Genomic DNA, 27057 nt, shown 5'->3' on the forward strand with positions numbered 1-27057 from the left:
GCATTTAATAAAGCTTGGAATATATTTAAGACTTCTCCGATTCTGCCTTTCCTTTTTATAAATCTTTAATGTATCAGGGCAAGTCATAGGGAGAAAAATTCACTGTTCCTCATCAGGCAGCTATTCAGGCACCCATCAATATTTCCTTTCCATCAGAGCTCAGTGACCTCTGACTGAAAATCTGCTGCCCAAATCTGACACATCTAAATTGGTGTCCAAGCAAAAATGTGGTCTTCAGATCTTTCAGGTGAATGTTGGGGTTTCTTTAGCTCAAATGGCTTACAGTGTTTTGAATCCTGAACGCAGCGTTTTCTTTTTTATTATTATTTTTTTTTCTTACCTGACAAATATAATTCAAGTGCTTCATCACAACAGTGACATTTGTTGATGTTATTTCTAAGAACAAGAACATGTCAGAAAGTGATAGAGATCTGGAAAAGAAAATAATAATAATAATAATATGAAGCAGCTAAATATGTAATCAGAGGCCATCTTCATCATTTTTCCAATCTTTGAAGAGGAGGAGACTGGCATGATTATATTAGCCCGTTTTTAAGGCGTTAAGCCTAATGTTTTCAGATGTGATTATTAGAGATGCACTGATCCAATATTAATATCTGTATCTGTCCTGATATTGAATAAAATTCTAGATCAGGTATCGGTCACAATGTGCCTGACCCATAAGGACAGATCTATTCATGAAAATCTAATTCTATGCTTTGTGCTCTGAGTGACATCATGCTTTATTATTTATTTTACATTATAGTATTACTAATTATTTACTAATTCTGTTTTACATGTTTTACCAAGATTGTCAACCTATTATTTTAGTCAGTTTTGGTTTCTTTTACATCGGCTGTTCTGCTCCTAATTGAACTGCCTAAACAAATTGAAGTTTTTTATGTGGTTGACAAAGCTTGTGAAGCTGCTGAAGAGTTATCAAATAAATGTGTAATTCAGTACAGTTATTTTATTTTTTTTTTAAATAAAAGTTTTAAGTCAGTTAAGCGGTTTTTCTGTTTCGGATCGGTATCGGCCGATACTAAACCTCAGACATCAGTATCAGAAGTAAAAAATTGGATTGGTGCATCCCTAGTGTTTACTGTATTTGCTGTGCTAGAAACCCTTTTTAGGGTTGGGTTGACATAAGAATTGACACACAATACACCAACACAGGGACTCATTTAAACCTTGGATTGGACCAAGAACTCCTGACCAACCACTGCTGGACTCACCAGTCTGTCAGCGCCTCAGTCTGCCTGTTTGAATCCTTCAAAATGCCATCTTCTTGTTAGTGTTGAACGAAGAGGTGTGTATTTTAGTTGTCTTGTAGATGTGAAAGTGAGGTGATTTTCATTTCACTCATCTTGATTTTTGACAACTTGAAACATACAGAGAATGCTGCTGAATGTCAAACAGAACAAAACAACAAAGAAAAGAAAATAAAGAGAAAAGAGCAATCTGGGTGAGAAAGTTTTCAGTCCTGTTGTGGAAAGTTTTGTTTCTTTCAAATAAACCAAAACTCTTCTGCAACAAGCATAACTCATCTTTATATATGTATAATAATATGACAGAAGAATTAAATCTGCTGCTCTAAAAATCAGTTTTATCAGTTTGGTTTCTTCTCAATTTCGACATTTAACTAAAGTTCTTTCTATACCTTTAGAAGGGACTGTAGTACCTTGTTTCAGAGCATATGCTTTAGATTGAAACTGCAGTGTGAATATAATGTCAAGATTCTACCTTTGAGCGAAATCACACTTGACCCCATGAGCAACCAGACAATCTTCAAGACTTCAAGAAGTTCACGAAGCGGGAAGGTGAACGATAAATGAAAGAAAAGCAGGCGTCATCACTGGGAACATCCCTCATTATTATTTAACACAGTTTGAAAAGTCACCTTACATTATTTACGAATCACATAAAGCACAATGACAAAAGTCGTCAAAAATTTATAGTGAAATTTAAAAGAAATCGAATTTGTATGGACAAGGTGCAGAGATGCTGAGCATGCAAAAACACAGTCGGTTGCTTTCAGTGGGGGAGTGATTGTAGTTGTGAGGAACATCGTAGACATCATTGCATTTTCAGAACAGATTCCACCCAGTATGTTTTAAAGTCTTTTCTATAGTACTTTTGATCCCAACCGTCTTCAGTTTTATTCCCATAAACACTTTGTTTCCATGTGTTCTTTGGGTAATTAAGAGTTTTTGGTCAACATCAATCATAAATATGCTGAAACTTAATTGTTTAATTTGTGCAGGTCGTATTTATCATCGTATTTCTATTGTTCTGATCTCCACTCACAGTCAAGTCTCCAAAATAAAAACAGGATCATATATCTGAGTGAAATAAAATAATTTGTTTCTAAGAGGATCCATAACGTGGGCACAAATTGACACATGTCAGTATGAAACATCACCCAACAAATGGATCATTTTCATGTCTAAAAGGCTTGGGTATAAATTAACAAAATCACAAAAACCTAAAAAATGGTCAAAATGACGGGAATTAATAACTCTCTCTCAATAAGACTGGCAATTATTAATACATCAACACAGCTGTCCTTTTGCTTTGACGAAAGAATATATTTCCATTTAGATTTACAATGTCAGTCAAGAGAAGCATAAGAATAGACCGAAACCAGGCAACAGAACACGCTTGTATCATCCACCATCAGAACAGTCCAGAGCATGAAATACAAATGTTAAGTGTTTGTGGAAGAAAAATCAGGAGAATCCTGTCCATGTCACAGACCTATGATGGTACAATATTAATATTATTCATCATATTCTGTACAAAGGAGCTGCTAATATTGCATAATAAAGTTTATATCACACATATATATCCCCCATCCCCACACAGCCATATTGTTCTGCACTTTGCACTGTCACATTATCCGTACTTTGCCATAATTGGACCTGCTGCTACTTCTTTGGATGGTTGAGTGCCTTTAGTTAATTTAGTTGTATATATTGTTATTATTATTATTGTGTGTTTGTTTATTTTTACTGTATATATTTGACCTTTTGCAAGGGAGCTGCAATGGAAATTTCGTTGAATTCTGTTCAATGACAATAAATGCTATCTATCTATCTATCTATCTATCTATCTATCTATCTATCTATCTATCTATCTATCTATCTATCTATCTATCTATCTATCTATCTATCTATCTATCTATCTATCTATCTATATCTTACTCATCCTTGGAGCCCCAGGAATCAACCGAAGTTTCATCTGGGAATAATCGCATTTTTTTGCTGCAGCCTCTATTTGAGGTATAGATAATAAAGTCTTCCTGACACTGTGCAACATTTTCTACACGTGTTGCTTAAAGTACAGCAAATCTCACGATGACATGTAAGTGTGTGCAGTAGTTTTATGAGGGATGACTCATAAATAATCTTGTATCAAGGTACGGATCAATTTGATTATCAGCGACAATTTAACATCTGATTGCAGATGAAAAGTAGTTGAGTATGCTATGCATGTGCTTTGACTGTGCTGATGAAAATTCATGCTGAATGCATGAACTAGCTGCAACTGATGGCAGCCTGACCTATGAGTTCATTATTTAAACACTTTTTGGGCCTCATAGATTATGAATGTTCAGAGTTTGGGCATCATTAAAAATGGACGTCACAACAAAAAGCAACACACCTCATGCTGATGCATCAGAACACTGGAAATCTACACAATACACAGAATGTGGATCCATAAAATGCAACATGTACATTATAGATGGGATAGGACTTGATGTTCCACAAAATGTGCTTTATTTGAGATCCATATTAAACACATATTTAATATGTTAAATTGTTACCAGCTTACTCGGCAAGATACAGGGATAATGAAACAGAAATTCAGTGTCAACACAATCCATATAGGTTTAAACTTAATGAACTGTTCAGGTGTTTAATTTGAATAAATGTTTGTTTTTCACATTACTCCTCAGATTAACTTCAGATTTGTTTTCCATGCCTCAGAATTGGACACCACAGAGTTGAGGAGGAGTCAATAAAGAAAAGCTAAATGACAATAAAATTGAATCTTTCACCATAGAACATAGTTATCCTTATAGTCTGTCCACTCCAGCCACTGTTGCCAAAGGAAATATGAGTCATGTGGACAAAAACCTTCAGGGAAGAAATGATTGTGCTTGCAGTGCCCCTGACATAAACCAGGCTGTGATTTCAGAATTTTACAATGAAGAGAAACACTGTGCATAGAGAATCTATTCTATTTCCAAATAGGTTTGCACAAAGTAGAAAGATTTTCTGCTACATGATTCCTCACACTCTTTGGAAAGACCATAGATTGAGTAATGTTTAATTATTTCACAGTGCAACTGGCTGGCAGTCTAGTCTGATAGATTCAATAATTCAATAATAGGTTCTCTAAAAGTTTTGGACTCTCAAAAGGAAACGATAACATACGCAACAAAATATCAAATCCATGGACCTTCCAGGGACCAGTTAGTTCTATTCCATATGGGCGACAACAAGTTTTGCAAACAGTAAGCGAATGCATTTTGGACTTTACTCCAGGCACTAAACTACTGTACATTGCTAATATAACTGCAGAGATTATGGTAGTTTAAAGATGTATAAGCAGTCCTAGCAGCAAATGCAAATCTGCTCATACAAGTCAATTTTGTAACATTATTGTAAGTCCTCACAGACTTGTTTTAGAATGTTTTCACACCTGATAGTCCAGTTGACTCGGTTCGCTTGAGGACCAAAGCTGCAGCATTTGTTACATTTTCAGCTCTAGAGGTTCTCTTTCACACAAAACAATCAATTGCTTTAAAGAACAAAAATGGATTGGAGTCAGATTTTAGCTGTAGGAATTCTCATTTGTATTTGACAAGAGACCATGAGCCATTTCTCCTGTTAGCGTTAGCATGCACTTTTGTTTTGGTTGTGTTTACCCAGCATCCCTTGCACTACAGTCCGCTTCCTGCTTCAGGGTCTGTTTGGCGTTTTTATATGTGCATTGAAATCACGCCGGAGTTTGCTGCAATCAAACCAAGAAACATATGATACAAACCAAGGTTTGTAGGCGGACCAGAGTTGCATCAAGATTTGATTGTGCATTCACTTCTCCCCAAACGAATCAAACTTTCTAAGCAAGCAAACTGGAGTTTAATTACAGCAAATTAAACTGGTCTGAAATGCTCCAGATTTTGAAAAGTGATTCATGTGATTTACTGTACATGGGCTCAGAAAGTATTGAGATTAATTCAAAAAGCAAAGCTGAGTGTAGCTTAATGTAAGAAATTCAGAGTTGACTTGAAGGCGGTGATGGTGGAGTCTCTAAGAAGAGGGAGCCACCAGTGATTCAGATTGAGTGCAGTGGAGGGTGCTGTCCAGCGCCTCTGTTTTCGTGTCATGAACTCCACCAGTGCTCACTGAAGCACTCTCACTCCGGCACGCCTCAGAGGTTCTGTCAGAAGGCCACCTCACTCTGTCGCCACGCTTTGTCACCTCTGTGATTATCTGTGTGTGCTGCCAACAGCTTTGTGTTGATAGGTGCAGATGTTCCTTTGAAATTACAGGCTGATAATGACTCATAAAACGAAGAACAACTTATCCCACTTATATTTTTTGACAGCAGCTAGAAGAAACAAATACCAAATGTTAGGTCTTTATTGGGTTTTAAATTGAAAATGATCCCTAACGAAAACAGGAGCACACAAAACACCCTTTGCCACTGAGGAAGCTACAAGTGTTGTACAGATTGGCAGGATTACTGTACTGGTAAATTAATTTTCAATTAAAAAAGAACTTTAAAAACAGGGCAGTACACTAGTGGGAAATAGATCTGATATCAGTGTGAGCTGAAGGTGGGAGTAAAACCAGTACAGTATTATCTTAGCATTTCAAATCTTCCTCTCAAAGCTGAGAAGCTAAAGCTCATTACTTAGCTCATTGGAGTTTTCTACCATGGAGACTCATCAGGACTTCAGTGCTATGCAGCGGTCTGTGCATGGAAAAATGTTGCCACTGAATTTTCTGTCACTTCAGCAATGCATTTTCCCATGTCCACAGATTTGCTCAATAGAACTGCTGCTCCTGCTGGCAGAATGTTGGAGTACCTCTGTTACATTAGACTTTTGTTCATAATTTTTTTTGGTTGAGTCGTTGCTGTTTGAAATGTTGTGCAGTTTTTCTCTTCAGTTTTGGATTCTGTTCAGCTGGAAAGAATTTTGCTCTTATTTGTTTTTATACTTTTGGACTTTTGTTATGCTGTATAATTGTGGTTATGTTTTTACAACAGGAAGCAGCTGATTAGCATCGCAAAAGCTCAGTTAAAACCTGAACTATGAGCCCAAATCCCAGAGGAGATTAAAAGGATTCTAAAAGGTTTCACACAGTATCAAATTCCATCTGTTTATATTTAAGCAAAAACTGGTTTGTGCATAAAACTCTGTGGTTTATATTCTGAGGTTAGCTTAGCTGCCTGGCCTTTTCTTGATTATAAAAATATCAAAGAATTATTCAAAATACATACTGTGGGTGAGGCGGCTGAGTCGGTGAGTAATGTGATAAGCAGTATACTCGTAAATAGCAGTGGAAAAAACGTTCAACTAAAATAGATTTTTGAGTATTTTGAAACAATTCAGAATTCCCAGGACTAGAAATTATGCTACTCTATAAAGTAAATTTTTTTCTGCACCTTTATTTCTAATCATACAGGCAGGCAGAGATTTAAAGAGAAGCAGCAAAAGCAAATGGGGTGGATTAGCAGTGCTAGCCAACAACTCATGATGCCATACAGGTCATACTGGGGAATGTCGTCTCTGTCTGGATAAACACTTGGATGATCTGAGTTTGACAACAATTAATTTCCCTTTGGCATAAATAAAATATTTTTGAATTAAACTGAGCTGAAATCAAGTCAGGAAACACATTCATAAAAGGAAAATATCAAACCTAAATCATGAATAGAGCCCTAAACATATAAAATTGAATGTATTTTTTTCACCCTGGAAAAGAACTAAAATACATCATTAAAAACCCCAATTTTATGCCATACATTTCCATCTACTGAACTTGCCTTACATCAATATGTAAGAAGATCATATAGAAACACAGTTACAGTTACAGCCGCTGTCACCTTGAGTTTAAAATATTAATCACAGTTGTCTTTAATGTTACTGCGAATAACTGACCAGCAGGGCAGATCTGGGGGTTTGAAGTGGGAATAAATAGAAGTCGTGACCCCGAGGTCGCGCAGATGGAACAAGAACAGGCTTTCCCTCTCTTGAGCCGAATGATTTATTCACATCAAGAGACTGTGCCACTGCAGACAGCAGTAGGTGTGTGCAAACAAGAGGGAGGCTTTAAGCGCTGGCTGACCTTCACATCATTAACCTCACACTGAGTCACAGTACGGGTAAGAGCTAAGTCACTCCGTCCCGGGTTTAGGGAACTTTTACCAACTAATTTAAATTTAGTCTGGCTGGATGTAATGAAGTTCTTAATTGTGAATCTTCCTAATATCTTCAGAATTAGAGTTAGGGTAATGCAACTCCCCCCCGCCCCAAAAAAAAAACAGAACATTTTCAATCCAATTCCACAACCTAAAAATCTATTTTTGTCATCACCTTTTTTTGTCAAAAGTAATTTCTTACTCTAAGCAGCGGCAAAATTGTTTTTTCCATTTTCTGTCAAAATTGAAAAGTATTCTTTCTTTAGTCCAAAAATCGTCCTCCAAATGTTTTATCAGGGCCTTGCCTACAAATAACCTTTAAAAGTCAATTATACTTCTAATCCAGTGCATAGTGAAATGTGGAATATGTTGTTTTTTTTTGACTGAAAATATTACCCACTCGTCGCACATACTTATCTTAAGTATAGTTCTTTGCCAAGTTATTCACATCTCATGCTTTTGTGCTTCTTGTCATATTATGAACACAGACAATATTGGGTTTCACAATGATTTTATGTATGTACGTAGTTTCATTGTTTTTCTGATTAAAAATATAAAAATTGTGGCATGAATTTTGTCTTCTTTTTTTTCAGAAGCTACTTACTGTTATAAACTCCCTAGTATTACTGTTTATTTTTTGTTCAGGCTGAACACAAGTATTTTACGTCAGGCACCTGGCTGGGCAGCTAAAAGGGTCTTTAGGAATATATAAATAGTCATTGGTGCAGTTATTCTTCTGTTACATTGATACCTGTCAAGAATTCCAGCAGTTAGACATTTATATTTGTACTCTTATTTTGAAGTTGGTGAATAGTGTCAATGTTTCAGCTCCGTTTCCTCCTCATGTTCCCCACCCCTGATGTGGTACATCAGATGTACCCAGAATTCAATGCTGTGACCAGTTTAAAACTTACTGATATACTGCTTAGTTTCTGACCAAAGACCTACCATCATCAATAAGACAAAATCAACACCTGAGTTATCAATTCAACAAACTGAGCAAAACTCAACAACTATAAACCTAGACCATCAGTGAAAGATCTGTTCCAAAGAATCACTTCCTGAAACACAAACCTTACAGGCAGGTGGGCAGTAAAAACTTTAATCTTGTTGAAGGCAATATTATTTTGTAACACATGTTGTGTTATTGACACAACATGCTTCTAATTCATGTTTTGAAGCATTAATTAGAAGCATTCAAATAACCTTTAAAAAATAAGTTATACTTCTATTCCAGTGCAGAGTAAAAATGCATTGGAATATTGCATTTTTAGTCAGCACTACTGATAGAATCCATGCTTTTGTGCTAGTTTGGATCTGTAAAAGTCCCGACCTAAATTTGAAGTGACTGAATGTGAGCTAGGTTGTAAAGATAAATAGTTTCTAGATCTTCAAAGATGGTAGAGCCCTACCCCCAAAGACTTGTAACTGTAGCAGCAGTGAAAGGTGGTTCCATATTGTTTACTACTGGCATATTTTTAAATAATTGAGGCCACATTTTTCAGTTTCATTTGTAAAAGAGAAGATAAAAATAAAGGAAATTGAAAACCATGTAGCATTTCAATTTCACTTCATAATTATGTTCCACCCTGTGTGTAAACTCCCAAGGAAAACACATGGAAATTTGTTGTCTTAATATGACAAGATGTGTGAAGTTAAAAGGCACTTTAATACTTAACCCAGAGACAAAGTAAGAAATCTTATAAAATAAAGAATAGACAATTCCTACAACACAATCTAAGGCTAAGAATAAACTTGGAGAAAGCTGCTTGTTGCACAGCAACTAGAGGCACCATGCAAGTGTGAGTGGATTTACATTTAAAGTTGTTTCATACAGCTCAGTATCATATGTTAGATTGTTTCTTCACCAATAAATATGTAATCCATCTATCAATCTCAGCCAACAGAACTCAATCTAAATCAAGCCTTTGGTGTAAAAGCTGCCATAGAAAAACATGAAACAGCTTTTTATTTAAGGAGGAAAGATAAAGTTTTCAGTTTGTGTTTAGCCTCATATTTGTTTCTGCTGAAGTGAATATTTCAGGTCACCTTTTGTTGATACAAGCAATGGTGAGATTTTAGTTAAAATGCAATTTCATAGGCATTAGGACTTCTCCTGTAATGAGTCCTTTCAAAATGGTTTTTCTTTTCTTTTTTTTAATCTTACAGAAAAAGTTTTCTTGACAGATTTTTTTATTTTATTTATTTTATTTTTTTGGCGTGCATTAACAAATCATTGCAAATCATACTCACACTTCCACTTGTACATCATTTCCAAGAAGCTGGACTTGGCTCTGGTGAGCAGATTGAGTTAGGGTGATGGAGGTATAAAAAAATCAGCACATTGGTGGTAGTGTAAAGTGTGTCCAGGCCTGTGGTAAACCTGCCTCTATGGGTAGATTGGTTCTCAGCTCAGACAGGAGAAGGAGACGGACTCACAGACAGAGAGGTGGAGAAACACAGCTGGTGCAGGTGTAGCTCTTGCCACTAATTGGCCTTTACACCAAACCTGCAAGAGAAACCAAGGAAGAACAGCCATTACTGAGTTATGAGAGCAGTACGCTCACCCACTTTATGTGCCTGGGGTTTAGCAGTGAGGCTCAGTATGGGAGAGACACAATTTGTGGATATGGAGGATGAAAATTAAATGGATAACTCTGTATTTTAACAGGAAAGTTTTGTCAAAGAACAGAGATGCCCCAATCAGAATTCTGTGACCTGTTTTTAATCTTTGGTTTCTGGCTAGTACCGTTCATCCATGTATTGTCTATACCGGTTATCCTTGCAGGTTGGTAGAGGTAAAGGGGGAGGTCACTCTTTCAACTCATGCAGAAAGAGCACAGACCATGTAAGGAACACGGAGAAGGTCACATTGTGTGAGTGAGGCAGTAGCCGCTGTAAAACAGTGTTCAACTCTTAAACCAAGCACAAGATGATTACTGGTTTGAAGTGTTAGCATCTTATATTGATAATTGGCACAGCGTTGCTTAGTATTGCCAACTGTTTTCATGTGATACATTCAAGAAAATGTAGACTCTTAATCTGAGCTCTCCAAAAGGCCGTCAACAATGCTATATTCTGTTCAGTGTAGTGTTTATAAATCATTTCGCAGAGATCTTTATTTATGAACCTATCTAGAAGAAATTTCTAAAGAAAAGGCATACTGAGATCATGATTATTTCCCCCTTTTACTGGTTTACTTAAACCATCTGTTTCTCACCACCAAGTCTTGCAAAGTACCTACTCTGTACGTTTGACGTGTTCTAAGAGGATGGCTAACATGAGCCCTATTTTATGCTTGTTACATTGGCTACCAGTAGATTTTAGGATTCACTTTAAACTTCTTACAAACAGAGCACCAAGAAGCCAGACCTCAGAATATTTATACAATCACAAAATGTACTGCTCTCTGCTGTCATCTTGACCCTTTGCAACTAATCATGTTGAGGCGCCATGATGAACGTTAGAAGTGAGGGACAGGAGTATTGAACGGAGCACTGATTGTTTTCCTAAGTTGTTTTTGCTAGTATGGCCATGGCATCTGCTCGTTCAAGTTGAGCTAATTTCTCTGTGGAAGTAACTCACCGAGCTGGGTTATGGCAATGGTGTTAGCGCGCTAGCTAACTGGAAAACCAATCCACACCTCAGTCTTGATGCGTTCTTTGATTTGATCAAATAAAATTAGACTTTGCCTGAATTCACACCATATGATTCCTATCTCTATGTCATAAGCAGTTTTCTCTTACACCAGAGCAGACTTAAAAGTACAAAAGTCTTGATACTGACCAGCTTTGTTCATACATGGTACGCTATGTGATGGCAGGGTATTTTCTCTATGCTTACTAAGGCGTATCTTCTCCATAATTCAATACTTGATTACATACTTTGATTAAACTTTCCTTACTTCAGTAGTATATGAATGTCAGTCCTTTCACCTAGTAAAATGTGTTTGCTGCAAATTCGCAATTCTACCAAGGTCTTCCAGTCTTTACGATTAAAGGCTGCTGTCCATCTCTGTCTGTTTCCTCACCTGTTTGTGCAGTCGACCCCATCATCCTATCACCGCTTTTACTGTGAAATCAACCAAATAAAAGCGATATTAGGCGACCAGCTGTTCTGACGTCCATCTTGGTGGAATAGAATAGGACGCTTTCTGAAAATCGTGCAAAGGGTCAGTGCTGCTCCTTGTTGTCCTGGCTTTACCTTTTATGCTAATTTCCTTGTTAATATCACAAAACCATTTAGGACACAAATAGCTTAAAATCTTGATATATCCTAATAATGGGTAATGAAAATCTCTTTGCTATACAAGCAATTTTTAAAACAGCTAAAGTGGAAAACTATGTCAGACAAGGCCTCAAATCTATCAGGAGAGAAAAGTGGTCTGGGTTCATCTGTGAAATGTCTCGGTTCATCAGTGCACCTCCTTACTTTATCTCTTCTCATCTCTCTGTGCCACATCTCCCCCAACCATCTCTCTCTTCCAGTCCTGCTCTGAGTGTGTGTCTGCCCTCCCCGGTGTGTGTGTGTGTGTGTCAATGTGTCTCTGCAGGACTGTTCACATCTTCCTCTAATTACGTACAGTAATTACAGTCTTTGAGTCGGTGTGATGCCACAGTTTGATTAGCAGCGTTGGGATAACGCCGGCCTGAAATGTCATTTAGACACAGGTGGAGAAAAATGGAGGGAAACGTTGTATGGTACCACTCCGAGAGATTCTGCAGCATCTGTTGTTTTTGAGGAGATAAAGGATCAATAGCCATGTGTGTCTGATGGATTATATCTGTGTGGAGCAGAGTAGCTGGATGTTTCTCTTTGGCTGAGATATCTAAAGAGATATCTTACGATAAGTTCAGGAATATCTTGATGAGGCCAGGAAGTAGTGAGTTACGTCAGCTGAGACGATGCCAGGAAGGAGCGAGAAAAGGATACAAAAAGAAGGAAAGAATGTATAAAGGAAGAACTACACAAAAAGAGGAAAGAGACTAAGAAACAAGTTTGGAAACAAAAGTTCCATTGTTTTCATGCTATTGACATGAAAACAATGATTTTATCTACTTCCATACTTATCCAGACCTGAAAAGCACTGAAATCAAATTCCATGCCTTCCCAAACCGCATAGTAATGATGTTATATTGAGCGGCTAGCAGCAGTAATTATTAAACTTTTGCACAACAAATAAAATCCTTCAGAAAAACCCTTCTCAACGTAAAACCCCTTACGCCCATCGTCTTTACAGCTTCCCAAGGCCCGAACGTTGCAAAAATAAACCTTGACTGATCGCCTGTTAATGTTTCCGAAGGCAACCGTGATTTACTTGTTCGGAACAAACAAGACAGCATCCATTTTTCTCCACTAATGGCGTCCCTCCGCACCATAACTCTTCTTGTTTCCAAGTGTTCAGGCTCCATTACATGTGGCATCCATTTCAAAAGCAATGTCTGGTGTCTATCGGACCATTACTCGACGTGGCAGAGCTGATAAAACGAGCCGAAGGGGCTGAAACCGTAACTCGGGAGTACCCCGTGTGGCGGGGAAGGAAGCTGTAAATATGTTCTGGGTTTTTTTGTACAAATGAGAATTGAGTTATTTTATGTCCGTTGTATTTGGTTTGTTTATCGCAGAAGTAATTACTCTTAAAAAGAATCGAGGCAGATTGAAAAAAAAAAAAAGAGGGAGTGAGGGGGGTAAAAAAGCTCCAGAGAGCTGTTTGTTCAATAACTGCTTGTTTGATGATTTAAATAGCTGTTTGGGTGCTCCTAGAGAAACACATTAGAAATTAAAAGTGGATAAGAGTGACTCTCAAAAACCATGTTTAATCCTGTGAATGGCGTATTGGTTCAGCGCGAACACATCTCCCCTGAATGGGAGATTTACTCTGAGAGGACAAAACACATTTCCATTCGTCCTTCCTCTCTTTTTTCCTTTTGTGTCTGAAACACATATGCAGGCAAATATGTACAACATCTATGGCTTTATTTCCCGAGAGCGTGCTGTTCAAACATTAATATGGCGTCTTCTTCTTCTCCTGTTTTTGTTTCTCCACAGAGAGCAAAGCTGTGTACAAGAGACAGGTGCTGTCAATCACGTCCATCGCCATGGCAATCAGTCTTCTGGGAACAATGTGCATGGCACTCTACTGCCGCAACAAGTACGACAATAAACACTCACACACGTATACTATAAGATATTTCTAAGGTAAATTCAGTGGAGGGACGGATTGGGAGCGGGTCTTTGTTCATCCTCTGGGTCTTACACAAACAACCGTATTTCTTTCCTTGTTATAGTAAAACCCCAGCAGGTCAGGTTTATTGGTAAGATCTGGGAATGCATGAAAATGACATCAAAAACAGAAACTCTCCAGTCCCTATCAAGTTGTTTCCATATTTGTTTCTCTAAATTGCTTGTTTTACAATATTAGATGAATAATATTTAAAATGTGAAGGCTATGATTTGAAGCAAAGTATGGCCCGATTGTGGCATTTTCCTAATAATAATTATCAGGACTCCCTGACAAAACTCACCTCAGCAAGATGGATGGCTTTGTTCACATTATTTTCACGATAAATTTTCAGCTTACCTTCTGAGACGTTTACGAAGGAAGAGGGGTTTCTCTGGCATCAACAGGTAGCTGTTGGTGGAGTAAAGAGAGCTGCTGTTAACGGAGGTATCGATCTGATACCCAGTAAATACTGGGCCAGTATCACGATACCGATACTTTTAAAGTTTAATATATCATCAAATTTCTGACTTTTAGTTGTTTTTTTTTTGTCTTTTGCTTTTAGTTATTTTGGACAGAATTTGGATAAAGTTTTTAGGTGTTTACAAAATACCTTAATAACTTTAACATGATTTGTGTGCATTTTTCCTTAATGAAGTGGAAAAAATATCATCTGACAGCAAATCAAACCAAAATCTCCTTGAGGTAGAATTGGGAAACTACAATACAGAAATAAGCAAAAATTTTGAGATAGAATCTGAAACTACAGTATTGCTCTTACCACGCTAATATAGATCTGATACTGATGCTGAGTTAGTATTGATATTGTCAATATTTTGGTTCCATTTGCCCACCTCTGTTGCACAGAAACCAGTTGAAACAGGTGTTTGCCTCACTACAATGACAGAAAATTTAGAACCTAGCCTCGTAGACTGTTTCTACAAATGTTTGTGAAAGATTGGGTTGCTGCCCTGAGGGGAGAGAATTTCAGCATGGAGCCATGAAAAGATGCAATAGGTCCAGCTATGAAATCCCCTCACATTAGTTGTACCATAAGAAAGTAGAATTGATTGGGAACAACAGAAACTCAGCTCTAAAAGGGTTTCGAAGCTAACCTCCAGTTTTCATGGAGGGTAGAGACCACAACAAATTACTGAAATCTGTAAACACTTTAGATGCCTTCAAAAATGCTCAGAGCTGCCTATTATAATGGTTTAAACACCTTCATATGCAATAATATGTACAATGGAAACCATTTTGGCACTACAGCAGAAGCTAACCTCCACTGTCCTTATCTATGCTCTGGAGGGTACAGCCAATCAAAAAAGGAAAATGAATGGAACTCATGGATTGGGTACCTTGCAAGCACCAGCCAGTAACGTGTCAAGCAGTCTTGGTATTTCAGCTGCCCAAACTGCATTTTGTTTTTTAACATTTTAGAAATGCTCTACAAAAAAGTCCATATATGTTCAGAATTTCCACGAATAATTTTGAGTTACATTCCAGCTGTTGTGTTCGAAAACTTTCCATTGGAACAGAACAACTGATGTCAAGAAAAACAGATACGAGAGACTGTGTCATCGTTGATTCTTATACTGTTGAAATGTATTGTTACTTTAGAATGTAAAGATGTTTTCAAGCTCATAGAAGGCTTTACTTTCACTAACTTAGATAAACACTGAAATTAAAAAGCTCAATGCTCAATGTTTTACATGTAATCAATTTAATTCACATTCAGAACAAGCTAAACTAAAAGTTTCACTTTTGTGAAAATCATTTTATTCAAGAATAACTTTTTTTAATGTATAAAAATATGTTTCACTCTTTCCTTAAAAAAAGCCTTTTTGTATGAACTGAAAATTCACACTACATTTCATCAGTATTGCATGATCTTCATTAGTGTGACTCAATCCCCCAGTGATGATGGTGTTGCAATCTATCTTGTTGTTTTGTTGACAACAGCTGATATTTTTTCTCCCAGGAATTTCAACAAGACAACCTGAGTTTGATTAATGCAACTCTAGGGTTGTGGCAACGCTGCACCTCAAACTGGCATATCATTATATCCTGCTCCCACCGTTTTATCTGGTTCTGACCATGCAGCTACACAGTCTTAAAAAATTCCTGTCTTGGTATTCATATAATTTTCATGTGAAGGAGATTGCTGAGTAGAAAAACTAAAGCAGCTCATTTTTTCATTGTAAGAATCTGTCATACTTACAGTGGGGAAAGTAAATATTTGATTCAATGCTGATTTTTCAAGTTTTCCCACTTAAAAAATGTAAATCCATTACAGGTCTGACATCTACTGTGACAGAATCTAAAAAAAACCCCAGAAAATCCCAATGTATGACTCATAGTTGAGGTGTACATTTGATAAATTTGGATTCTTTGTAAGTGACAAACCCTGAAGAATCTGGGTCTATCAACAACTTTTCTTCAGCTTGTGTGTTGTTTTGGTTTCTCTCTTTATGCAGGTGTAGAGGCAGATTTCAGAGGTGTTGATTGTGATCTCTTCTTCTGCTGCTTTCTCTCCTCTACTCCTAGTTCCTTTCCTTTTAAACCTTTTACCCACCTTTCTCCTCTGTGTCCATTATGGTTTAAATAAACACAAAGCAATTTATGATAAAGTTTTACATATATATATATACTGTGTATATATATATATATATATATATATATATATATATATATATATATATATATATATATATATATATATATACAGTACAGACCAAAAGTTTGGACACACCTTTTAATTCAATGAGTTTCCTTTATTTTCATATATTGACATTGTAGATTCACACTGAAGGCATCAAAACACATGTGGAAATATGCACTAAACAAAAAAGTGTAAAACAACTGAAAATAGCCCCTTCTATTCTAGTTTCTTCAAAGTAGCAACCTTTTGCTGTGATTACTGCTTTGCACACACTCTGCATTTTCTTGATGAGCTTCAAGAGGTAGTCACCTGAAATGGTTTTCACTTCATAGGCTGTGCCCTGGCAGGTTAATAAGTGGGATTTCTTGCCTTATAAATAGTCATGAAAATAAAGAAAACCCATTGAATTAGAAAGGTGTGTCCAAACTTTTGGTCTGTACTGTATATATGTATTGATGAATTCTCATTCACCAATAGAGTTATAAGTGCAGTGATTTTACTGATCAGCAGCATCATCTCAAACATTAATTTTGAAATATCTATTTTCAGGTGCTAAAGTAACACAATTAAACATGTTCAGTTTCATCACTGTGTAAAAACTAGAACAGTTTAAGGCAACGGGTCTCAACAGGATTTTCTAGAAAAGTAAATTAATTTGGAATAAAAGTCCGTCTTTATTCGTTTTTTTGTTTGAAACAAAAAATTTAAAAAACAAAAGCACACTAGCTTTTTTGCTTAGCGGACCATTATCCAATACAAACTATCATGATTGTATGTCTGCAGTCTGTATATAATGTCTAGATGGCCACAGACATTATGAGAGAACTTCTGGGTCAGACTACATGTCTCATAAAAAAAAACAAAATCTAAAGTAACAGCCTGTTATCTGGCTTTGCCATTTTTGTTTTGTGCACAAAATTGACTTTTTGTTTTAGTTTAATAAACAAAAAATTAGAAAGCTATTGTGTTTCTGTTTTTTTTTTCTTTTCAAATAAAAAAATGAACTGTCTGAACATAAACGGACCGTTAAGTGTAAAAATCGCCATCACGCAACTTCATATGTGGCTTGCATTTATGTAAATGTTGTAGGAAAACTAACTCCAAGTAAATAACACTCTAGGATACTCTGTCTATGTTTATGATAGCATAGCATTCACAATTTGATCTGCAGATTCACTCAACTTACTTTAAGCATGTCAAGAAATTCTACGTTATAATTGCTGCAACTCTGAGGCAACATAAATACTGCACACAATAACAGTACCTAATCTTCTGCTACACCACGCAAACACTCTGTCTGCACTAATGAAAGTTCACTGAATTCCTGATGACATTCAACCTGCTTTCTGTTTGATTCAACTAATACTCAATTTCTGGCTTAAATGCCTATGTAGACTCTGTATAAAACATTGAGCTTTCATACCCATCTTGGGGAAAAGAAATACTGTATATTCAATCAATCCATCAATCAATAAATCCGTCAATCAATCAATCAATCAATCAGTCAAACAATCAAGTTTATTTGTATAGCACATATCAGCAACAAGGCAGTTCAAAGTGGTTTTCATCATAAAAACTCAAAAATAAGAAGTCATAAACACATCATACAGTCATCAGTTGAGAAACCAGTGACAAACATCACATTTTGACCAGCGCCATCATCAAGATCATCACTACATGTTAAATATGTTGGTCAATGTTCCATTTAAGGTGGTTCAAAAGCAACTCTTGATGTAAAGGAACTCAGTGTTTCAGCTGTTTTTCAGTTTCATGGAAGTTTGTTCCAGATTTGTGGTGCATAGAAGCTGAATTCTCCTTTTTTTTTTTACACCTTTCATCACAATAAACGCACAATACAAAACATTTTTTTAATCACACAAATTCCCCGAAACTTACATTCCTGATGTTTGACAAAGAAATGTTCCACAGTTAATTTAAGAAGAGCTCTTGTGTTTGTGGGTAGACCAAACGGCTGTAAGCCACTTAGCTAGAGTTATGAAAGGAGGTTTAATATGTGGGAGCATCTTGAAGTTTGACACATGTTTAACTTTGACACATGTAATTAAGTACACATACACACTAAGAGCTTATTGTAACCTAAAAGTCATGGTCTTTTTTGGCTAAATTTATGTTATTCACATAATTATTTCTATCTGAATACTCTTTACTATATATGTGATTGTGGAAAATTCAGCAAGATGAGTTAAACATGTTGCATAATACCAGTCTGTTAGACTACTATAAATACTGTGGAGCAGGCTGATAGATAGAACTGTAATTCCATAGGTTTTCCACTGTAATATAATGATGTGAGTGAGTGAGCAGCCTGACAACAAGATAATCGGATCAAGACATGATGGACAGGCGCTCTCAATGAATCTATAATTGAGTCTGGGAAGTTGACTGTTCAGCCGAGAAGATGCATGCAGATCTACAGGAGGAGGGGCTGGGGGAGCGAATCCAAACGACCTGAATGATGATGAAGTCGACGTTTCTTTTTTTTTATTCACACCAACAAGAAAAGATTCTGACACAAATACTGCTGAATAAAAGACAGCTTACTCTTCAGTTCGTGCCTTCGCCTGTGCCCCTTAATTTGCAGACGGACTAATTTTCATTCCTTTTGTGTCTCTGCCAGCAGACGCACAATAAGTTTAACACTCGACTGTGGAGCTGCCATCCATGCTTCAGTGTTTGATATCTCTCATCAGTCTTCATGTAGTTTACTAAAACTTTTTATAACTGCAATTGAAATATTTTCTATGTGCAGCTTAAATTAAAAAGTGGCAAAAGTTAAATTAACCAGACAAATTTTCTCTTTAATTATAACCTCATACATACTCCTCTAACAAATATAATGCAATCTTTATACAGTCCAGCTATGTGCTTCATTCCACCATATTTTTTATTGACAATTTATTTTGCATTCATTTAAACATTAAGAGTATTAATTAACCAGTCACCTCAAGTGTGGACTATAGTTTTGTTTAATGCTTCACAAACAGAACCCCATAGATTATTGCAAAACATGGAGATCAGTAACAGAAGCATGAGGCCAAATGGAAAACTAAAAGAATTCAATGAAAGTCAATCAGTGATAAACTCCAGCTTAATAATCGACACAGAACCTACACAACAAGCATCTGTCATTTAAAAGGTTCGCTCTTCTCAGTTCGTTCTGGTTCTATGTGTGATGTAGACAGTTTCACATTTCTTCATCCGTTTTTATTCATATGAGAACTTTAATTAGCAGGAATCACTTCATAAGTCCTGATTTGTGTCTGCCCCGGGACCTGCACTCTATCTCAGCATCTCTTTTCTTTATTAGCTCTTCTTGATAAGACATCGCTCCACAAAATGGCTCCAAGATTAAATAACGGGATAAGAGGCATAATTAGCACCACTTAACTGCAGGGATCAAATGATAACTTTTTCATGTGTTTTCTTAGCAAGATGGATAAAATTACATTTTTTGTACAAACTGGTTAGTTTTGCTGCTTTCAAACATTCTTATTCAACTGAAACCTTAAGCTGCATTTCAAGATGCTGACTTTTCTTTAGTTCCATACAAAAGTATTCATATCTCTTGAACCTGTCCTCATTAGGTCATGTGATACCAACAAAGTTTAATGTGTTTATTAAGATTTTTTTTTTTGATAGATCAACACAATTGAAAAGCAAATTACCCTAAAAAATTTAGTGCAACCTATTGCCTTTAAAGGTCTGTTGAATAGTTTAAATATAAACTGAGACCACCTACAGTATATGTAGGTGGGATATGTGAGTATATGTAAGTTATCCTCAGTATAAGTCCAGCTGTTCTGTGAAGGACTCAGAGGTTTGCTGTTAGCAAACAAACAAAATCACAAAGATCAAGAAACACAGCAGAGAAGTCTGGGTGAAAATTGTGAAGAAATTTAAAACAAGGTCAGGTTGTAAAACATAATTTATGGTTTGAATAATTCAAGTTGTTGTTAAATCCATCATGGAAAGAATATGGTACAACTGCATATCTACCAAGATATGTAGACTGAGATGCTGAGCAATGGCAAAATTAGAGAAAACTAGAGAAGCAGCTGATGTTGGAAAAGTTGAGCCATTGTTGGTAGGGTTAGGATTAGCACTAATGAAAATTCTGCCTTGAAGACACCTTCCTCTAATAATGGCCTAATTAATTTTTTGCCAATAGTGTGTTTTTATTAGTTTGTTTTTTCATAAAAGATCTTTTGGAAAGAAAGAGGTGGTGATTTTATTTTATTTTTTTGCCAAAATAAATTTAGCCAAATAATGACTTTGGCCATTACAAAGGTGACAATATATAAACTATGTATAAAACATTAAATTTTCATAGCCATCCTGGGGCAGAGAAATGGTGTATATTATACACCTTTCATCACAATACACACACATAATCCAAACCTACCGTCCAATTTATACACCGTCTTGTGCTGATAGAATAGAATAGAATCCAAATTAAAAACTTCGAAGTTTTGTAGCAACAGAAAACCTGAAATCCAACATTTCTGGATTTCTTATCAGACTAAATTAATTCCAGCATTTTTCAAATAGTAACCTAAACAGAAACATTGGGTGTGACATCTTTTTGCCGTTTTATCAAAGGAAACACACTAATCATCTATTGATTAGACTAATTTAGGAATCTGTCACAAAGTCTTATTTTGCATTCTGAGACATTTGGTTTGTTTAGACTGAGCTTTAAAAAGGCTACATGGCTCCTTGTGTCAGTGAAAACTTTTCTAAAAGTTCCATAGTGTGTTCCATATGTTTCAGCATTCATCTGACATGATATAATTAAAGTGCCACAGAGGTGGAAAGCGCAGGAGCTTGCCATGAGGCTGTTTGCAAACACTTCATTACACTGCTGTCACGCAGCAGAGAATCTCCCAGACAGCGGCAGTAGAGGCTTTATCGGCTGAATCTGATAATGAGCATACCTCTGGCACAACATAATGAAGTCGTGATACACGGGGCTTCTGTGCATTTTCCTCCAGGACACTGTAATTGCACAAGCTTGGGCAGCCGGTCACAATAATTAAGAGCATGTAAAGTGCACTGGTTGGAGCAACAAACCAGAAGAACCTTTTTCAGATGAATACAAGAAATCAGATTACACCCCTCCGCGCCACGACGTCTAATTATTCCACTTCCTCTAACACGATTATCTCTTGACCTTTCATCACGAGAGTCGGCGCTGCGCCTGCGCAAGGTTGGGGTCAAACTAATCAGTTTGTCAGTCGGCGACTTTGGCGTGTTCGCCTGTAACGTGAGAGAGGATTTTGACTGAATGAATCCAATTAAATAAGACTTAGAAATGGCCCTGACTCAATAGATTGCAACGTAAATTATCAACCGAAGTCAAGTTGCATCACATGAACTCAAACGCTCGTTCTCTTCCATTTCTTTTAATTAATGCTTGGGGGTAAATTAATGAAGAAGTGTGTGCTCTGTGCAGAGCGTTACTGAGGAAACAAATTTTCTTCCTGTGTCTCATTATCAGGGAAACCTGACACAATTCTCATCTGACTCTATTGTTTAAAGTCTAAGTGGATAATAGTTTAAGAAAAAGCATTATCCTTTGAATGAAATCCATTTTGAAACCTCACAGTTAGATGTTTAGGAGAGGAAGTCACAGCTTTTTGGCATTTCAACCAGTATTAAAGCAACCTTTTGTATTTGAACTAAAAAACTAACTCAGCAGAAAGAGGCTTCAGCTCTCAGGAAAGAGTCTTTAAAGTCTTTGAATGTCAACTCTTTTTACTGATTTTGAATGCAGGGAATAATAAAAATAATAGTCAAGCTGGGTGCTGCACAGTGGCGCCGTTGGTAGAACTGTAGCCATGCAGCAAGAAGGTTCTGGGTTCAATTCCAGGCCCGGGCTCTTTCTGCATGGAGTTTGGAGTCCCTGTGCATGCGTGAGTTCTCTGTGGGTACTCCAGCTTCCTCCCACAGTCCAAAACATGACTGTTAGGTTGATTGGTCTCTAAATTCTCCTTAGTGTATATGATTGTTTGTCCTGTCTGTCTCTGTGTTGCCCTGTGATGGACTGGCAACCAGGGTGGCCCCGTCTCATGCCTGTTGACAGCTGGAGATACCAGCACCCCTCACAACCCCAATGGAGAATCAGCTTGATTATCCATCCATCCTAGTCCAGAAACTTTTGACCAATTGCCCAGAACCTCTTTTCCTGAAACCAGGTTTATAATCGAAAATTAGAATCGAAACACAACAGTTGTCTAAGAAAATTATGGAGACTGAACTTCTCTTGACTTTCTAACAGCAAAGACATTAGGTTGTCTACCTGTGGAATCAGACAATGGGCGTCTGCAACGTTGCCATTTGTCTGGGTGTATGAAAGCAGGATGTATGAAAATAACACACATCCTATACCAAATTTAAGTTTAAAGAAGTATTTATAAATTATAGCTAAAATATTTTGCCTAAAAATTAGTTTTACATGGGTCTAAACTAGGTGTAGCCCATCATAACATAGACAAGTGAATATAATGAGACACCCAATGAAATATTCAGTCCTTTATAAGGAACTCTTCACAGATTGATGTTTAATCAATATGTGAATATATATTTTTTAGACTTCAACTAAAAATGCTAAAAACTAAAAATCAGCAGTGTTAATTTTTCCTCCTGCTGTTCCCTTCTTTATGGTTTTTGCCAGTAGTAACTTCTGGCTGTTGATCACGTGACTCGTGATGTGAAAAAATTGTTTCCATAACAGTTTTGTGAGAGAAATCTATTTCAATCCAGCAGAAAATCCATCTCATTGTAGCACAAAAACCTTTTATCAAAAAATTTAGTTTTTTTGTTTGTTTTTATAAATTGGCATGTTTCTATTAGGTGAATGGAAACTAAGCCAGTGATGCACTTTTGCAAACCAAAACCAATTCTGGGCTGTATTTAGCTTTACTCCAGCATTGCTCCAGAGGTCCTGGTCTGTTCTTTGTTCTGTCTGCTAAATTTCAGTCAGTCCTTCATTCAGACCTCTTGTGGAAACTAAATTGGTGGTGTATCTTTCTGATTGTACAGGTGCATCAACAGCAGTAAGAAGCTGCAATCGGCTCCTGGATGATAGTTTCGATTTTTCATACTTGTCTTAGCAACTTGTGGTCTTCAATCAAAATCAGATGATTTTTATGATTATTTCTCCATTCTTTTATTTCTTTGTTTGTTTTATCATCCTTTAGGAGGCGCAGGGAGAAGCTCCAGGCCCACCTGAAGGAAAGTCGCAGTTTGAAAAGCTACACAACCAATCCCATCAATCTTCTAGAAGCCAAGATGAAGGTCCCAAACACCAACCTGCAAATGCATGAGGTGATTTTTGTCTTGTTTCATGTCCTCAAACAGAAGACAAACCAAACACATTTGATCATCATCACAAAATGCATAATGTGCTTGTAGTGTCTGTCAGCGTGTGGCTCTGTTGGTATTCCCTTATCTCAGCCCAGCCACTTGCGTCAGGCTCATGGGTCTGTGGCAGAGCAGATTCAGTGGTTTGATAGCTCACTGCTGACTGATGAAATCATTCATCATCTCCTTACATCTCCTGCTGTTGTGTCTCTCTGATTTGGTGGCATGGGAAATCATATTCTCATATGAATGTATCAAGAAGACTTCAGTGAGTTTGAACGTATTTGTTCTGAAGAAATGAGATTTTATAGTTCATTATAACAAAATGTAAAGAATCTGCACCTTTATGACTTTAATCGAATGGTGTGTTTCCTCTGAGGTCCTGATGGATAGTGTGTGTTGACTTACAGTCAATGTGGGCCAACACACAAGTCATTGGTCATAACTCTGAAATTCATAAACTAGTTGAGATTTTGTGTGCAACATTTATATGATAAACATTCTTCATTATTTGTGTTGGGGGTAGTGAGGTTAAATTTGGTTAACAACTGCTGTGTGCTTTGACTTTAATTCAATAAATAGTTCTACGCCAATTGAGCTCTTTTGTCAGATTAAAAGTACCCTTTGAAAATAACAACCTTCAAGCAGATATTAAACATACATTTAATTTAGCCTGCATTTCTGTTTATGGACATAGTGTTTTATTTGTCTCATGTAATATGATCATTTTAAATGTGATGTTTTCAGTAACTGTAAGTGGAAAGTCATCATAATTAACAGAAATTCAGGCTTTCAAACTCTCGTCTGTGTGTAGTTAATCTATGTAATGTGTTTCACTTAGTGATAATGTTCCTAAAACATGTTGGCTTTTCTAATATATTAACTTATTAGTTGGGCCTGTAAATGTATATTTAAATATTTAGCATGCAAATTTAGCTGAATTAGTTGAAGCACCGACTGCTAGATGGCAGCAGAGTGCTTCCAATATTATCTTGGAATGTGTAGGATTTGCATCATCCGGCATTACTGGGATACATACAGAGTCTTGGTTGCATTGAGGCTGTCAGCAGTTTGAGAAACATCTACATCAAAAGTCTACAAGAGGTGAAGGAAAATCAGCAGCTCTGCTCAGAATGTCCTTTAACTCTTCTTCATTCTATGAAGCAGAATGTAGTGTAGCTACACTACATTGTAGCTACTGAGCTGTAGCTACACTACAGCTTAGTGTAGCTGGTCTGGCAATTTTGTCATTCTAACTTTCTTACTTTCTTATTATTATGCAGGGTATGCTAGCATAGTTTTGACACTTACTCTTCAGCTTTCACTGATATTGAAAACACCTGAGTTTCATTCTTCTTCCCTCCATAACAACTTCTGCACAAGAGCTCTTGTATAGTTTAACCTGTTCTAATTTAATAAAAGGGACATTTCACTTCTTTCAAAACAGAATGGAGGTGTCAAAGAATCTGTATTTAATTTAATAAGTGTTTAGGTTTCAAAATAGAGCAGATCTATTTTGATCAAGAAGTCAAACAAGTATTGATAAAATCATTCACCACACTCAGAACTGGAGCCTAACTGCATGAGCTTGTTGGAACATACCTCAAGGTAATTTGTTTTCATTTCTTTTAATTTTAAGGCTAGAAATGCATTGAGTTTCCAACCCCTGAAAGCCATATTAGCATATGAGTTATAATACCAAGTTCAAAATCATGGAATCTGACATTTTATAAACTGTGGCACATAGAGACAATAAAGGTGAGATTGTTCCATATAAAATGTTTGAAAATGACACAACAGATCATTGAATTACAAATGCCTGAATGGAGCCGGACTCTGCAGACTCTGTCAATTTTAATGCCGGGCAGACAGAACTTAAAGGAAAGGGACATTCTTGCCAGAGGCTCTGCTCCTGAGTTTCAGTTGCAGCGTGTCAGATGTATGAGATATGGTGAGGAGCAGAGCTACACAGGGCCTGAATGTAATCTGTAAAATCTGGTGTTTGTGTGGACCGCACATCAGAGTGCCTCCTCATATTACCCTCAAGCTGAAGGATCTGTCAAGGACAAACAAAGTGTTTTCTCACATATACACAGTGAATACCAACAGAAATGAGTATGTGCACTTAATGTGTGCTGAAAAATAAAAGTCAACATCCTTTTTGGTCTGGAATATCTGGCCATTAATTAATTAGTTAAAGTTCCAATATAACTTTTTTAACAACTCTTACCTAACTCAACTCTAACAAAATTATATATATATATATATGTATAATTTTTTTTGTTTTTTCCCCCCCAGGAACTAGGTACACAATCGGGAAACTGTTACCTTCAGTTGTTATAAAATGCTTTATATGTCAAATGTGACTTAAAAGAAATTTGACTTTGATATTTAACACCTTGAAATTGAGCCTCTGCTTCTTTAAAAATCTCTGTCAGGAAGTCATCACAACATCACTCCTCTGTTAATCATTTGAAACAAACTTTTTACCAGTCTTTCACTGAGAAGTAGTTCCTATAACAGGGGTTTGCAACTCCAGGCCTGGAGGGCCGGTCTCCTGCAACTTTTAGATGCGTCTCTACTTCAACATACCTGAGTCAAATAATGAGGTCATTAGCAGGACTCTGGAGAACTTGACTGCACTTAGGAGGTGATTCAGCCATTGGATTCAAGTGTGTTGGACTAAGGAGACATCTAAGAGTTGCAGGACACCGGCCCTCGAGGACCAGGATTGCCCACCCATGTCCTATGATGAGCTCAGCAGATGTACATTTGCTAATTGCTGCTGGCTAGTCTGAAGGAGCTGAGTGGAGGAGCTGAACTGTGAAGCAGAAGCTTGGACACTGCAGCTCTGAGGAGAAGCTTCGTCTCAAAGGTTGGGCTAGCTCCACCCAGGCTTTTTGAACAACTGAATGGTTGCCATCGAAACGAAAGGATTTCTCAAACATGCATGAAAGAATTAAAGCAACACTCCAGTAATGTTTTTGATGAGGGAATAACATTATACATTATATTATGTAATTATGATGTAAAGCTAAAATACGTTAATTTTACATGATACTGCCGCTTTGAGACTGGGTTGGGGGTTCACATTCCAGCAGGACAATGACCCTGAACATAAATATCTTCCACTTTTTATTGGTCTGTAGTATAAAATTCCCCCAAAAATGCATTAAAGTTTGTCTGTAACACATCCAAATCAACTTTATTGCACCAAATCTGGCTTCAATGAGACCAGAAGACATTTTGAGGTAATTTGGAATATGTTTTCAATGTATGCCGATTGATGCATATTCTACACACACAACATTTTGTATTAGAATCACATCACTGCCATCTAGTGAACAGAATTGTT

General features: G+C 36.8%; 1 protein-coding gene across 3 annotated transcripts in view; it reads left to right on the forward strand.

The window, feature by feature from the left end:
* nrg3a (neuregulin 3a) overlaps positions 1 to 27057 on the forward strand; it is a 519285-nt gene that overhangs the window by 472225 nt on the left and 20003 nt on the right. For all 3 annotated transcript variants that reach the window (XM_032553044.1, XM_032553045.1, XM_032553046.1), the window contains 2 exons: positions 13486 to 13588; positions 23540 to 23666. In XM_032553044.1, coding sequence (XP_032408935.1) covers positions 13486 to 13588; positions 23540 to 23666 — 230 coding nt within the window. The remainder of the gene's footprint in view (positions 1 to 13485; positions 13589 to 23539; positions 23667 to 27057) is intronic.

This window comes from Xiphophorus hellerii, chromosome 22, assembly GCF_003331165.1.
Source record: "Xiphophorus hellerii strain 12219 chromosome 22, Xiphophorus_hellerii-4.1, whole genome shotgun sequence".
NCBI classification, from domain to species: Eukaryota; Metazoa; Chordata; class Actinopteri; order Cyprinodontiformes; family Poeciliidae; genus Xiphophorus; species Xiphophorus hellerii.